General features: G+C 42.9%; 1 protein-coding gene across 1 annotated transcript in view; it reads right to left on the reverse strand.

Annotated features, from left to right (window-relative positions):
- Positions 1-16387, reverse strand: part of OLA1 (Obg like ATPase 1) — a 713352-nt gene that overhangs the window by 264687 nt on the left and 432278 nt on the right. Inside the window, exons 6-7 of the mRNA XM_086956152.1 lie at positions 2712-2792; positions 2367-2464 (exon numbers count right to left, since the gene is read on the reverse strand). Coding sequence (XP_086812278.1) covers positions 2367-2464; positions 2712-2792 — 179 coding nt within the window. The remainder of the gene's footprint in view (positions 1-2366; positions 2465-2711; positions 2793-16387) is intronic.

The raw sequence follows: 16387 nt of genomic DNA on the forward strand, positions 1-16387 counted from the left end.
TCAAACGCATGACAGATACTTCCTCAATCATTTTTTATGAGCGGAGATGCACAGGGGGTAGTCGGTGGCTAGCTCCAGGGAAAATAGTAACAGCAGGCGGCAGAAACGGTACAGAAAAAAAGGACTATGTGGTAACTTTCCTCAACATCACTCAGCAATGCAGACTTTGATCTTTCAACTACAATTACACTAACCTCGCTACAAGCATGCATTTAGTTTTTTTGCGGAGGGGGGGCTAAATCACTTGCAGCACAGGAAATCAGTTCATTCTTTCTCAGAGTTACAAGTCTTCTCAAATCACACTGCTACGTTCTCTGAGAAATTAAGAAGAAAAGTAATGCATACCAGGGATTTGAATTGGCTATAACCATTTCATCATCACAGCTGCTCTGTAGCAATAACAACCAAAAAAAAAAAAAAAAACGACACACAAACTCAGATTGGTGCCTGGCGGCAGCAGAAGCCCACACTGGCGTCTCCCAAGCGCCAGTCTACCATTAGTGATTGAGAATGGCATTTACTGTACAATTAGGGCAGATGAGCTCTACCTGTAATCACTCAAATACAGGTGTGAGGATCTCTCCTGGAGAAGGAAACTGACGCATCGCTCCAGGTACAAACTTTGATGTCTAGTGTAATAACGAGCCTCGGGAAACCTCAGCAGCCAGTCACTGCTCTGCTCAGAATAAGATTTATTTCACTGAGGTCAGGCGATGCATTGTTTGTTACATTCCTTTCGGATGGGACACTTACGAATAGAAATCAGGAGCTCAGTTCAAACAACGTGAAAGAAAAGCCTCTTTCAAGCCGAAAGATACAACGTTATGTTTGTCATACTGTAAAAACTGTCATGGAACCACGGTGGTTAAGCTGACTCAAAAACATTCTGATAAAGAGCTCTACTAAGGTGGGCCTTTTACTTACTCACTTCTGAGGACCCGGTCTAACAATTTACAGGCCAGAACCATCTGACATTAATCACGATTTTGGTTTTCAATCTATGAATGTTTATTTTTCAGTTTAAAGCCTTCTCGTGCTTCAATATCATTAAAAATGGAAATTAGAAATGTTAATGAAAAATCTAAACGATGTGCTTCTAAGTGCTTAACAAGCAAAGAAAGGGAGGGCCTTTGAGGAATGAAGATTCTGTTTTTTCCACTTTATTGGGCTACGAAGTGGTTAAGAGAACTAGAATGTATCGGATTAAACACAAAAATAAAGAAAAGCACATCAAATTACAAACAAACCCTAAAGTCTGTCAGGTTACTTGCAATCACCCAACAGTATGAATAGCTTATTTTGCGCCAAGGAACTTTTGCGAGTCTGGTATGCACGTGCTAATTAAAAACACACTCAAAGAATTTAAACAAAAGCCACAAATTACTTCTTTTTTTCCAGCAGTTCCTAGTGCATAGAGTTGGTTAAACAGAACAGTGTGCCACACTGACACAACTCACTTGCAAACCTGCTGCAAGCCCATTTCTACTCGTGTTTCATTATAAAATTAACCAAAGCAAGACTCAGGACAAAAAAAAACTTTTACACGCATAACATTTTAAACAAAACTCACATACTTTTGTGTCCTTTACAAAGCTATACAAAAATGGAGCAACTCCCTAACACTACAACGCTGCAAATAGATAAGCACTGTCTTAGCAGCTATGTGCCTGAAAAAGACCAATACGGCATTTCATAAGAATAGGATGCAAACCACAACCAAAAATGGAAAAGGGCATTATTTTAGCTCAGTTACCTACAACGCCTGTGATGGGGCAATAAATAGGTTAATAGAAACTTTGAAAAGAGCACCAAATGCAAATGGCTATATATGACAAAGTCTAAGGTGGCCCACCTGGTAATCTTCTTCACTTCCAGAACTACAGAGAACGTCTAAAAACACTTTTATTTCCTTATCATCAGGGCTGCATGGCTTGATAAGCAGGGGTGGTACCACATCAACAGGAAAATGATGTACAAGAAAGAACAAAAGAATGGGCATGCAAATCTTAAGAAAATTGATATAAATACAAACCGCGGCCTCAGTGGCCCACCCTGAATTTGCGTGGCATAAAGGCATGATTAATTCTAAATGTATGTACTGTAAAAAATAACTCCAAAGAGCAAGAGTTTGACCTGCAAAGCAAAAATATTTGGGAACATTCGAGGAAAGTGCCCCAAAGTGTGGCCCAGTTAGGTACAATCTACAGCTAAGATGTGTAGAAGCCTTCCTCACAGTTCCATCCGAGAGAACTTATTATGTCCAAAATGTCTCACTACTGCATGTGCAAGCACCAGGACACACCATCAAGAATGAATTTTACATTTAGCACACATTTCATATTCCATCATCATTTAAGCAAACTCACCATTTGTTTTTCTTTCGGATGTAGTCTTTTTCTGAAAGATTGACCAAGTAAATCATTGGTTTTGAAGTCAAAAGTAGGTGCTTATTCAACACTTCAATCTGAAAGATGTATCAAATAAAAACGGAATAAGTAAATACATTCTTAGGTTCAACGTCAAAGTTATATGTCAAAAATGATTGCCCACTTCCATTAACATACCATCCTAAAGCTTATGAAATCTTAAATAGCTTTTATTTGAATATCTGCATGTTGGACTACTTATTCAATTTCCTTTAAACAAACAAAGGGGATAGATAAGTGTTGATAACAGAAGTAATGCAGAGCAGGCCCCTGCTTAAACCCTACCTCTTTGTCATTCCAGTCATGACAAAAGCGGACATGTTGCTTTTCATCTATGATCCAGGTTTTAACTTTGCACATTATGTCCTGCAGGGAACCGAAATAAAAAAAATTCAGTACATAAAAAAAATCCCATAGTACCTGCCATCCATATCAGAGAAGAAATACAGTACATTATCACAATTCTCTAATATGCACGGTAGATAAACACACAGTGACACCCCAATAAAATCTAACAAAAAGAGGCTAAAGGGGAAACACAGAAAATAATATACTTGTGCTAAAATTAGTAACCTACAGAAAAATCCCAGTGTAGATCAAAGACAAGGCCATGTTTAGCTGTAGCCCTGAAGCCTAGTGATGCTGCAGATAACATTTCTGCGGCAGGGCCCGATTCCACGTAGAGCATCAAATTAAGACCATTCATTAACGGCAACAATTGGGTGGACAGAAATAAGCGAACTGGTTCTACAAATTATGGTGACGAAACGGAGCCTATCATCGATGAACCCCCTTCATCAAATTAAATTCAACTTGCCCAATCCCCTTTGATTCGGTATTCATATTTTTGCCAACACCTTCTCCCTCCTCCCAAAAAACATTCATGGAACCTGCCAGAGCCTCCATTACACAATGGCAAGAGTCTTGCACCGGTGACCTCCAAGCAGCTGCATTCACTTCCCGAGCGTCGCGCGCCGCAGGAAATCTAAAGGCCTTTTAGTTAGCAGGCTAGTGCGCATTCAGGAGGAGGAACTGCAGGAAGAGCCCAATGCGCTTTGTTTCTCTGGCCTTTCTTTACAGAAAGATTAATCATCTGTGAAATGGAAACGGCAAACAGCAAGTGACACAAACTGAACCCTCGGAGCCGCTGCTCATCAGTTCTGTGGTGCTGAATCTGAAAGCTGCGTGTGGCGGGGCTCTCCTTACAGGCAGGTGTTAATAAAAGGCGCGCAGGTTGCGCAGGTCACGCGCGCCTCTTCCAGAGGGAGTGCATTTTGGTCGCCGGGTTTTCTTTTTTTTTTTTTTGGGAAGGTGGGGGATCCCAATTTATGTTATAGGCTGTCAAAAGCACTTACATGTTTTTTTTGTTGCAACAATGTCTATATTATCAGCATTTGCTCTGCATGAGTAACAAGTAAGACTTATTCAAGTACATTGGTCTAGCCTCTTCCAACACCAAAAAAAATAGCCTGGACATTTATTACCTTCGTTTCGAAGTCTCTCTGCTGGATTATAGAACTATCAGGAAAAAAAACCTCAAATCCTTAGATCCAGATTTGAAGCCCTCCGGGAATCGGACTCCCCACAGATTTTAACAAGGAAGGGGCGAGCAGAAAACTTTTAATGAAATCTGACGTGCTCTGCCTACGAATAATCACTTTTACTCTTGCCATAACTGATTTTCACTCATAAATGTTTTAAAGTGGCTAATGTAACACAATTTCCTACAAGGGGAAGATCAAAGTGCTATATTACAAATGCATTATGATTAAAAAAGCACTGTGCAGCCTGGCTATTAACTGTTCTTTAAACCCTAAAAGGCTTCCCATAGATCTCACTTGGCACTGCATATACAACCTTTGACAAGTAATGTAGACCATTTTTATTCATTGCCTAAAATTGTTGGCAATTATGTGCGTCACACTGGCCACCTGCAAATTCTGAATGCCTGCTCCAGTTGTCAGTGCAAAAAGCGAATGTCGAAGGGGATTAATCTAGGGGGAAAGCGTCCTCTTTAATAGCTCCAGCAGGTGAAATGGCCCAGCTGGTTACTGCAGTGAGTGGCCAGAACAGCTTATGTGGAGACATGCAAGATTTTACAGCAAGGCGAAAACAGCAGCTCCATCATTCCATAGTCTTAAATGCATGCACGTTTTTGAAGCATATGTTCAGTTAGGAAAGTTAACAGATTATAAATGGCCATTCATATTGGTGTTTATTTTGTGACATAATGTTCGACAAGGCAATACGTCTTTTAACATAAAAAACATTGGGCATAAACTGATCTCTGATCTAAGAACTATGAACTCATAACATAATATTCACAAAAGATAAGAAATATATACAGATTCTCCAAAGTTGTCCATCTTAAAATCCCAATGCAATCTGCATATGCACAACCTATCACTTAATAACGTCTAACAAAATTATATTGAAATTAGGAGTATATTAACAGAATTTTCAAAAAGTACATTTCATTTGCGGCATATAGACACAAATTTTAAAAATTATCAGCAATTCCACAAAAGCGACATTTACCAACCTACAGTTAACATTTTAGTTTACTACAAAATACAAGAAAAAAGTCGTTTTACATTCTATTGTAACTTATTGACAGCTTTAAACAATAACAAAGCACACAAATTTGCCACCAAGTTAAAATCATGCTGTTTAAATAGCAGCTACAATTTCGACATATGCTGTGCAGTTTTCAATTTTTCTTTGATAAGCAATTTTTTAATATATGCATGAAACAACACTATATTGGACTTGTTTCCATAAAACATTGACAAACACCAAGTATGAGACCCCCACAAAGTGGCTTCTACTCAAATGAACACACATTTAAAAGAAATGCTTTTTGGAAGTCAGTAAGGTATCCTAAACATGAGCTTTCAACAATGTCTGCCATTTCATGCACTGTTTTGAATAAAATAACAATAAATCGAACGAAGTGGTAACGAGAGTGTTTGATCTTATTTGTTCTAGAGGAAAGTCAGCAGGTTCACTGTTAGACCATATCTTCTGCAGCAATCGGAATTTAAAATCCTATCCGATAACTGAACATCTATAGGCGTCTGCTTACTTGTTTGCAAACTGTAAACCATTACTATAGGGTTAAATTAGTCTTTCAAAATGATGCTTCTTTAACTTAGGTAACCTGCTATCAGAAATTAAAAGCTGCACAGAGCGAGTACATCTTCTACCTTTAGCTCTGGTACACAGTAAAGTAGATCAATTATACGCAGGATGAGGGTACTGCAACTGGAGGTTATCCATGCTGATTACAAGGCAATGGCTTAACCACTAACCAACAATTCCTTTCTTATTTAACGTTTGAAATGTCCCCTGAAATAGCACAAATCCAATGTGGCTTCTCTCTTTTCTTGCTATTTTTACATGTATTCAGTACTCTTTTGTCTCCGCGTCATCGTTGTATAGGCATTGAGGCGTAATCCACCAACAGACAAGCCTACATTCTAACTATCTCATTTCCTTAATTACTGTCCAAAGGATACATCAAGGTCATCTCCTTCAAGCATATACTGTTTTTCCTATATCAACGAGGCAGGCTCAGACGTTCTCTTCACATTAAAGGGTCAAGAAAAATGTCGTAAAACTTTCAGACATCGGAAATGTACATATTGCAGGTAAAAGAGTTTGCATAGTTTCAGAAGTCGTTTTCACAGTTGTAGCTGCACGTTCCTCCAGGTGGTGGGGCAGGAGCAGAGAATGTGCATGGAAAGGTGGTTGCAAGCAAAATAAATCTGCCTATGGGATAGTTTCCTCCTCAATGCTTATTAGAGTGCAATGCATAAGCCTAACCTTAATGGCTATCACAACTGTAAGCCAAGCATTCTCACAAGCAATTGCTTGCACTGTTAAAACCACCAATTACATACGTTTTGTAGTACTCTTAATATGAACATTCCCAATTTTGTACAACTTAATGGATGAAGAATAATGTGTACTTTTACACAAGCACCCCTGCACTCCTTCATCAAGTGACATACAGTTCTATAGAGGTGTGCAGTCAACCGTTCTTCTACAATTTCCATTTCTGCTGCTGACAACCAAAAGACCATTACATAGTATGTATCCAAATGGTAGCGATTAAAACTAGAAAAACATAGAAAGAAGATCTGAAAGATTCAGGTAGATCTGAATAGACGACAGTAGCTCTAGCATTCCAACGTCCCTCCAATATTCTTCTTTGCAAACTGTTGAGGAACACATTACAGTTCTAAGCAAGCATATTATATCTTGATTTGTCTTTGAAAATGTGTAGTTTACAGTGCTGTGAAATAATGTGCTACTGACTCAAAAAAACATTTTAAAATATACAGGAGCTTGCAATGTAATGGAGGATAAGCAATTTGAACCAAATATTTTCTGCAATATCCATTTGTAGCTTTAAACCTTTTTATTATTGAGCAACACAAAGAAAAAGTGCAATAAGATCGGGCCGGACAAGGAGCCGGCAGCTCCAATGATAAAGGGATTAAACTACGAAAGCTACATTTTACAAATACGTTCCCCCAACCCACCTAAATAGAGAAAAAGAAAAGGAAGCTAATTGCAGAAAATACAGAAAAAGAAAGCCTTCCTCCACCCTCCCTAGGTTCATTGCCTCTGTATGGCGCAACATAGAACAGCTCGTCCTAAATAAGGTTGAGAAGACTCATGTATGGGGGTATGGAGTAGTAAGATGCAGAAGGCGTAGATATTTAGGGCAGTACAATTCCCTAAATTCTGGAGCTAGCAGGGCTAAGAAGGGCTGCCAGAAGTCACTAAAGGAAGAGCCCTTGCCTGCCAAAGTGAGGGAGATCTTTTCCATGCCCAGTACGTGCCACAAACGCTGGTACCAACCTGTGTGTGTGGGAACCCGGTGAGTCTTCCAATGTATCAGTATGTTCTGGGTGGCTGTGCCTAGGGCAATGGCTATCTGTTTCCCCCTTTTGGATTTCAGGGGTAGGTGAGCGGGCTTGGCACTCCCAGCAGTACATATGCAGGCAATATCCATTTTTTAGGATAAACATATTTGCAAGAGTTGAAAATTAATTTGCAAAACACAATTACACTTCATGAAGAATATTTGCCTTCTGCCAATATTAGTTTTGCTCTACGATTTCTCAAAGCTTTTCATTACATATTCCATTCCCTTCCAATCAATTTGAGTAAAAATTCGTTCTATCCATTTTAAAGAAACATTTGTAAAAAGTTCATCATATGATATGCTGTAGACCAAAGTAAAATAAGTCACTATCTTAACAAAATCACTATTTTTTCAGGAAAATAATAAAATACACCATAAGAGTAATTGTGCCACCCAACTCCTTAGTGATGGATAGCCCTAAAAATGTTTAAAGAAAAGTTTCCATAAACTGCCCTAGGCTTGAGTTACCTAAACATTTGCAGGACGATTTACTGCTGTTGGAATCACAACTGCCTCATACAAAACCATTTTTAGCTATGATAATAAACATTTTTATATAGTGCTTCATACTCGCCACTCCATCCATTTCTAAGCTCTGTAAACATATAAACTTAAAGCCACCCGTGGAAACATGGAAGGCTGGGTCTGCCTTCCGAAGATTCAAACTCATAACATATGCAACAATGCATTCATCAGCAATAAACATTCAGATCAGGGAGCCATACTGCAACCAAATGTCTTCACTATTTGACTAGTCGTATTGATTTAATAAAGGGAACCCACAAAAGATGACTCAGTTTTGAAGAGGGTGTGGTCTTCTCCATTGTTAAAAAAGTTTAGAGGTACATTTCAATTTGCGATTTAAAGGTTTTTAATTTTCCATTAAAGCCCACAAATGTAATTTAGGCAGAGTAGAAATTTTGATGGTGTTACCTCTCCAAAATAAGCACTGGGTATCTACTCTTCCTTGTGGTTTACGAACGTCGACATATTTGCTGCTTTAAATGTCTAGCACTTTGTGCTTTTTGATAAATATAAAAGAATCTTTTATTGATTTATCAGCACTATGGCAGTTTTTTTCCCAGACTTGTTCTTGAGTTTGCAGTTTAAAGGCAATTCATTACAGATCTGCAGTTTTTATTTTCAAATAATCTGCATGTAAATCTATATTCACATGGCAGTCTTTCAAAAACGGTATTGACAACTTAACAATATGGTTTGTGCAAAGGTTGTCACTGCATAAATAATATAGTTGAAGCGAAATTGGAGACCTATCTTCAAAAGCAGAATTTTTTTATTTGTATAAATCTTTTGGTTAAACAAGCTCATTATACATCATAAGGCTACTTACACATTACCAATCATGAAAGCATATGTTGTACTACAGCGTGGCGGGATCGAGCAATAGCTACATAAGAATAATTTAAAGCTTTTTCTCTTATAGTTCCGTACGGTGTGGGACATGAGTAGCTTGCTGTATCACATGATTTGCTGAGTGCAATAGTGTGTTAGAGAAGTCTCAGCCCCCTTCACATGCCTCTGTATCCCTACCAGAGAGACATTATCTTCTCCCACTTTTTGATGCATCCTCTGCATATTATTTCCTCTGTTCGTTAATACCAGTCCAGAGCGGCCTCCCATTCTACCACTGACGGGGGAAGGGGCGCCCCCATCATTGCCCTATGATCCATTTTGCTACTCCTGCAGATAATGCCAGCAAGAATCTATTATTCTGGGTCCAGTCTTCCTCTCCCTTTATCACCCGTAGCAGCCACTTGGCGTCCACAGGTACTTCTACCCCCAGGATTTGCGACCTCACTGCGGTCACCCCACCAAAATGAACCAATCACCCGGGCATTCCCATAAAATATGGAAGAAGGATATCTCTTGCTGACAACCCCTCATACACTGCTTCGTCTGTGCCTTTCCCATTTGTGTAGCAGTGTGCCGGGGTATTAGGAATGGTACAGGACTCTCAGCTGCATAAGCCAGAATCTCGCTCGGATCGCTATGTCTCTTGGACATTGTAATGCCTCTACCCACTCTTCATCGTCAATATTGCCCAGATCGTCCATTTAAGCAGGTCTCAGGGGGGTCAGTGGGTCTAGAGTGATGTTGATTAGTTTCCGGTATACTGTCGAATGTCCCTTTATCAGGAATGGGATCTTCTAATAGACGGTCCTCCAAAGGGGAAGAGCAGGGGGTGACTGTACCCTGTTGTATGTGTACTTTTAGGGCATGTACAAGTCGAAAACAGGGGAACCTCTGGGAGGATGCTAGGTCATATTCTTGTCTCAGATCTTTGAAAGGGAGGGGCGCCCCATGTCTCCACATATCTCCCAGGTCTTCAACGCTTATTGTCTACCACCGTGAGAAGCCCTTCAGATTGGTCACCTCCCTCAGTTGGTCCCCAAACCACAGGGGCGTCATACTTGTCAGCCTAGAGTGCCAGCCTAAGTGTTGGTTTACCTCCCTCCAACACTTTACCACCGTTGCAGTCTGGATGTTGCTTATGGGTATATAGGAGAGGCTCATAATTTCCATTCGGCATTGCCTCTCTGTCCACTTTGTAAGCCAGTTCCTCTCTGTCTGCATAGACCCAGTCATTTATTACTATAAGTTGTGAGGCCCAATAATAGGGTTTAATATCCGAGACTGCCAGACCGCTCTTGTAGACTCCCCTCTGCAATTTATGCAGGGCAATACACGGTGAACCCCCCTGCCAAAGTAGGGTTCAGAGTTCCTGGGCTACCTGTTTAAAGAGGGTCTTTGGGATTGGGAAGGGAGTATTATGCATAACATGTGAAATAAAGTGTTCCCGTGAACGTAAATAAATGGGAGAAGCCAGAGGGTCAAGGAGAAAAATAATTACAAAATACAAGTATATATAAAGAATTCTTACAATTTATTTGAAAATACAAATGTTAAAAGGAGAGTGGTCCAAAGTGGAGCCCACTCAACACAGATAAAACAATAAAAAGTTTTTTTTAACATTCAATTTCGGCCAGCAAGATTGAATCACAAGGACAGAAAAAACTGTAAGACATGGAACTTGTGCAATACTGATTGTATATTCGGACTCTATTGTTAACACCTAAGCTATGTGCACTATAATACAGTATATCAGCAAAGATGTCGAGATCCTGAATTATACTGGGTGAAGCGTCGACGCGTTTTGGTGGTTTTCCAAATTTTTGTCCACCTTTATCAAGACACCTTTTAATTTCTGTCGAGGTATTGGGGTCAATATAGTTACCCATGGAGTCCGTATGCGAGGGTTGAATTGAATTTTTATGTTAATCCATTGTTGGACACAAATTATAAAACTGTGTGTCTGGGTCGTGCTACCGATATGGTGCTCCTGTTACTATAGATACGTGGGCATACAGTCAGTTCAGAATTGTTGTGCCCAAGGTGTAAACTACCTGCCCTTTCCTTTCTTGGCAGCTGCCTGGGTCACTATTCCAGGCCCCAGGTTTCCTTGGCTCCTGTCCTGAGCAGCCATGGACCTTTGTGGTCACACAGACCCACTCAGTTAATCCAAACATTTCCAGGTGTGACCGGAGCTCCACTTCCGTCCAGGCAGGGCGCTCCAAATCATTCCCTAGCAAACATTCCACAGACATGGCAGGGCTCACAGCTACTGTAAGAGAACATGAGAGCCCCAACCCCCCTTCCCCCGACCCCATCAAAGGAAACCTGAACCACTTGATAATGTCTCTTATGGTTGTCTGCTGCCAAAACCTGGTGAAATGTATTAGTTATCACCTGAACTGAGGACACCAGATGACACCTGACAGTAGTCATACTGCAACGTGTGTCCTTCAGAGCTTCCACCCTCTTTCCATTGATGGAGACTCACTACCTGTACTTTTACGTATTTGAAGGCATGTGGGCTTTTGGCGCCATCTCTCTATCACCCAGGGACACTTGGGTAACCCTCAGCTATCTCCCCCACATTAACTGGAGTCATCTCCTCACTAAGCGCTACTCTGGCCAAACCCAGGGTATGCCCACCACTGGGAGTTGTGCACTCTTGAAACACTTGGAATCACCCTTGATGTACCCAAACTGATAACAATCCTAACACCTGAGGACAAATTTAGCAGTGTTCTAGTCAAAAATCCCTATTTTCTGGTTAAATCTGGGATCAGAACGTTTTCCCTGAGAACCTTTTTTGAGGGTGTTGAGAGAACTCCCTCCTATTTTTATCTCCCCTTCCTTCTTCTGTTGGGAACCCTGCCCACCCTTTTGGTAGTACACCCAGGGATCCCTTCTTATGGACACCTATGCTGATCCCGTGGTCCACCTCCGCCCCTTGTAATCACTTGTGTCACAGACCTTCATCCAACTATCCAGTGCCTTGCAAAAATGATCCACACAATCCACCCAGGTCTGCTAGGGCAGTTTCTGGCTATCCCTATGTGAAAGTTGAAGAAATTGATGTACATAGACAGCATTCATTCCCCTTCTTCCCCCACTCCTCTCCCTGTGAGCACCATGAATACCGTAAATTATTGACCATATCACTCTGCCGGTAAGAGCCCATACCCCTATACATATGTACAGCCATTCTAGGCACCATGGCCTTTTACCCATTGGAATCCCCGGCTTCCCTCCTGCGCGTATCTTAAACCCCCTCTCTCATGCATAGACCATGAAACCCTCTCCCTCTGCGCGACCCTGCTGTGAAAGGCAACTCTCCTGCTTGACCCGCACAAAACCCCCCCCCCATTCCCTCTTGATGTAGCATCCTTCGTCTTAGCTGACGTAGCCCTCCCCAGCTGCACCTGACTGCCCCCGCTCTCTCATGTACGGGACATCAGATCTCTCTCTCTGTGTGACTCTGTCCCTGTGTTCACCCTGGCTACCCCTCCCTTCTCCTCACATGGGCAAATCATAAACCCTCTTCTTCTGCAAGGCCCTGTCCTTGAGAGTCACGGCCGCGCCTGACCATCACTTCCTTTCCTTCCATGAATACCCCTCTGTTGACGAGCCTTCCCTCCGCGCTCGATTGTCCACGCGACATGAATACCACTCCTTTGATGACCCCTTCCCCCGAGTCCGGTTGACCACACATGTCCGAGGCCATCGCCTAAGCCAGGAGATACCATTTACTGCCCTTATTGTATGAAGTCACTCCCCTTCAAAGGATCCACTATTGATCCTGGCCACCCCGCCCCTGGGCTATGATCAGGCGTACACATCCTACGGAACACTCAGCTGCGTGATTGCCCTCCCCTCTTATCAGCAGGTCAAGGGTCCCCATTGTGAACATATGCGGGGTAGGATTGGCACGAGGATTATAGGGATGTTTTTCTTTTGCGTCATACTGACCTGATTGTACCATCAAGTGTTTTGTAAGGTATAAAAGCAAGAGTCTCAGCTCACTTGTTAGAGCACCTCCCGAAAGACACTGTGTTTCGTGTCCGAAATGACTGGCTCTCCTCATGAGAATTAAACTCTGTTCTTGATTCCTGCTTCCAGCGCCCGTCTCTTTTTTTGGTAATTATTCAACATGGGAACTAAGAGGCGGTTTGCGCCAGCAGCCTGGGCATCGATAGAATTATGGGCTCATGTTCCACAATTGGCGTCCCAACGCGGGGCCCATCAGTGACATAAGGTTCGGTAAGAGAGATCCAGACGAAGAAGTGAACATCTAAAATGATCGGAGTATACCTGCCTTGAGAGGGCCCTAGCCCGGCTGCCGATCAAAAGAACTTCACCAATTCTGAACGGACCTCTCTTGAGTGACCTATTGTCCTGACTGGAATCCCACAGGAATGCTACCTGGAGTAAGAGAACGATCGGGCGCTGGAGGAGGAAGTCGAAGAACTGTCCGTATGGTCCGGTCCGGGTAAGATTAAGTAGGGTGTTTTTACGCCTGATTGGTAGGGTGGTTCTATCCACCTGATTGATTGATTGTTTGTATTGAAATCGGTATTTGTATACTGATATTGTTGGTATTGGTTCATTTAGCTTTGAATGCTACTTGACATATTGGTTCTCTTTTTGAGAACGAGACATTCTCTGTTTGCAAACAGCGGCGAATAGGAACGTCGTCCCTCTTTGCAGATAGAGAAGGGTAGGTAATGCAGACTTTTGTCCCCGTTGTAATCCGTCATGCCTACTTTTCTCCCCACTGGATTGTTTGAAATCGATTAATAATCGATTGTTGCTCTTTGAGATCTTCCCTGTCTACAAACTGAGACGAGTAGAAATATTCTGTCTTCCTTTCTGGATAGCGAAGGGCAGGTAATGCAGACGTTTGTCCCCGTTGTAATCCGTCATGCCTGTTTTTCTCCCCACTGATTGGTTGGTTGCCTGGACATTGTTGTTCCAGGAATTGTTTCGTTTGAGGTATTTTCTACCTGCAAACAACGTGGAGTAGAAATATTCTATCTAGTCTTTGCAAGTAGTAAAGGGTAGGTTATGCCCCTTTGTGAATTCGTCAGTCCTACCCACTCCCCACTGTTTTGTTATTTGGGGGGTAGCTCGCATGGTCCGCCCAGGAGACTACCCTTATGGAGGACATATGCTCCCCGCTCATGGGCCATTTAATGGAAGTAGACCATCTGGTCCGTCCAGGAGGCTACCCTAGTAAGTGGAAGTACATCGCTCGGTCTGTCCAGGATGATACCCTAATGAAGGAATATATGTTCCCCTTTTGATCGATAATCTAGTTCCACCCCGGACCATTTATTGGAGGGAACTCGTCTGGTCCGTCCAGAAGTACCCCCTAGTGAAAAGGACACATAAAAGATATGAAGTGATCACCGTTCCCTACTAACAGAAAGCTTTAGCTCGAAACACGCTAAGGAAGAGAAAGAAAAATAAAAAGAAATCAGGCTAAGTCAGTAACCCCCTGATGAGCTTTTGACTTCACTAAAAATAAGAAACATTAGAAATAGTTCGTAATAAGAAATATAAAACGGTGAAAAGTTTGAAAGCAAAAATAGCCACGAGGTAGCTAGGCTTCACTGCCTATTCCTGCTCCCAACATGTCTGCCTCATTTCCCGCCACGCCCAAATAACGGTCACATGAAATAGAAACAATTCAATAGGTACCTACCCCCATTCCGGAAGCTCCCGAAATGCAACCGGTCCGCGGTTACGCCCATCCGGAAGGCGAGGCCTCGAGGCACGAGGGGCTCGCCTGGCCACGGTCAGGAGGAGATGATGTTGGGCAGGCGGTCCAAAGAATGGCAAGGACCTCTCCATCTCTTCTCTTCTGCCGCCCTGCAGGCCACGGGGAGAGAGGGGGCTGTCTTGCCTCGGCCACCGACCACCCCTCTCTCTCACCCGATCCGGCTTTCGTTGAATGGGCGAAGCCAAGGCAAGGATGGCGGCATTTCTTTGTGCTATAGTGGCCGCAACTACACCCAACGCCTGACAGTTGCAAGTAGTCCTGCCACATGTCGAAGCCTGGATAGTTACAGGTAGTCCCGCCACATGTCGACGCCTGGACAGTTCCAGGTAGTCCCGCCACATGTCAAGAGAAAAGGGGGGGCTGTCTTGCCTCCGCCGCCGACCACCCCCCCCCATCTTCAATGGCTGGCACAGCCAATATCGAAGCGACGGAGCCGAGGAACGGCGCGGGGTCGCTGGAAGGGGGAGGTGACGCGAACGAGCCTCCCCCACCTCCCTCCAGGTGGAGGCTTCCAGCGACACCCCAATGCTCTTACTTAAAGAGGGTCAACATCAAAAAGCGGTCTTCTGCCCAGGACGGGCACACGCCCCATGCCTTCTCTTCTCAACCTTGAAGATTCTATAAGAGCCGGGGGGCACCCGATCCCTCCACATGGGCGCCCCCGCCCCCTCACTGGGAACCACGACATCGGTGCAGCTCCTGCTGGCGCCAGCCTCGGATTGGAAATGGCTAAAATGCAGCCGCGGCACAGACTTGTTCAGTTCCGGAGGAACACCAGAATGACCCGGTAGGAAAATTGTTGCCGCCCTCCCCACTCTTTGACTCATGGTCCATATTTGTTAGACTGTTAACCACATAGCACAAAACTTTTTGAACTGCCAGCGGAAAGTTCTGGGCCAACCATGCGAGACTAGAGACACTCTGACTGTGCTGGAACTTGCCTGACCCCACCCAAAATGGCGCTGACACAAAATGAGACTTTTTGAATAAACTTTATTGCACCCGGACCACGCAGCTTTTTTTGCCCCGAGATATGTATGTAGTTTTCTTGGATAATGAAAGTAGATACGAAGGATATTGAGTATGTGCTTGGACAATGAACTGACTTAGGGTGGGTACTGATTATGATTTGGAAAACGAATTGGTGTAATTTAGATAATGAATGAACATTGGATAATGAATTTATTAAAGATGAATTACTGACATGCATCATGCTTGCTCTGTAGGGAAGTTTAATACTATTTTATTGCACTGCTGCACTTTATGCAATGAACTGCCACCAACTTCGTTCTTCTTATGTACAGTTTCAATCTGCTTCGTAGCCGGCCCACTGAGTTGTGGGCCTGTATTTGTACCTCAACGCTTTTTATTAAAAGTATTTTGAAAAAGAAAGCATGGTTGTAGCAGTTGCATTAATGAGTTTTTTGGATGTCTTACTACTATGAGCGAAGAATAAGTATGATGAAAGAAGTAGATCAAAAGGGATCAGATATTTAGCAGCTACATTATGTGTGATAAGCAGCCGGAAAAGTGTTTTAGTCGCCCTTAAACCAAGACCACAAAATGCCACCTGACCGCTACCCTTGCACCCAACCAGAGGGGTTGCGACCAAGTGACTCATGTAGATACGCAGATCGCTGATGATTATCTATCTGAACACTGGTGCCTCTGGGCTTAAACGCCGAGATGGTAAAGAAATGCAGTACGTGGAGATAGGTCGAGTATGTGGTAGGTAAAAACATTTTCGAACTGCCGCATGCTGATGTACTTTGAATGCCGCCCCCCACCCCTTCTTTTCCCTCCCTTCTGCAGGTCACGTCAGAACGTCGGCTGAAATATGGGAGAGCGATGGTCGAACCACCGACGAAACGGGAA

This window comes from Lissotriton vulgaris, chromosome 2_1, assembly GCF_964263255.1.
Source record: "Lissotriton vulgaris chromosome 2_1, aLisVul1.2, whole genome shotgun sequence".
Classification (NCBI taxonomy): domain Eukaryota; kingdom Metazoa; phylum Chordata; class Amphibia; order Caudata; family Salamandridae; genus Lissotriton; species Lissotriton vulgaris.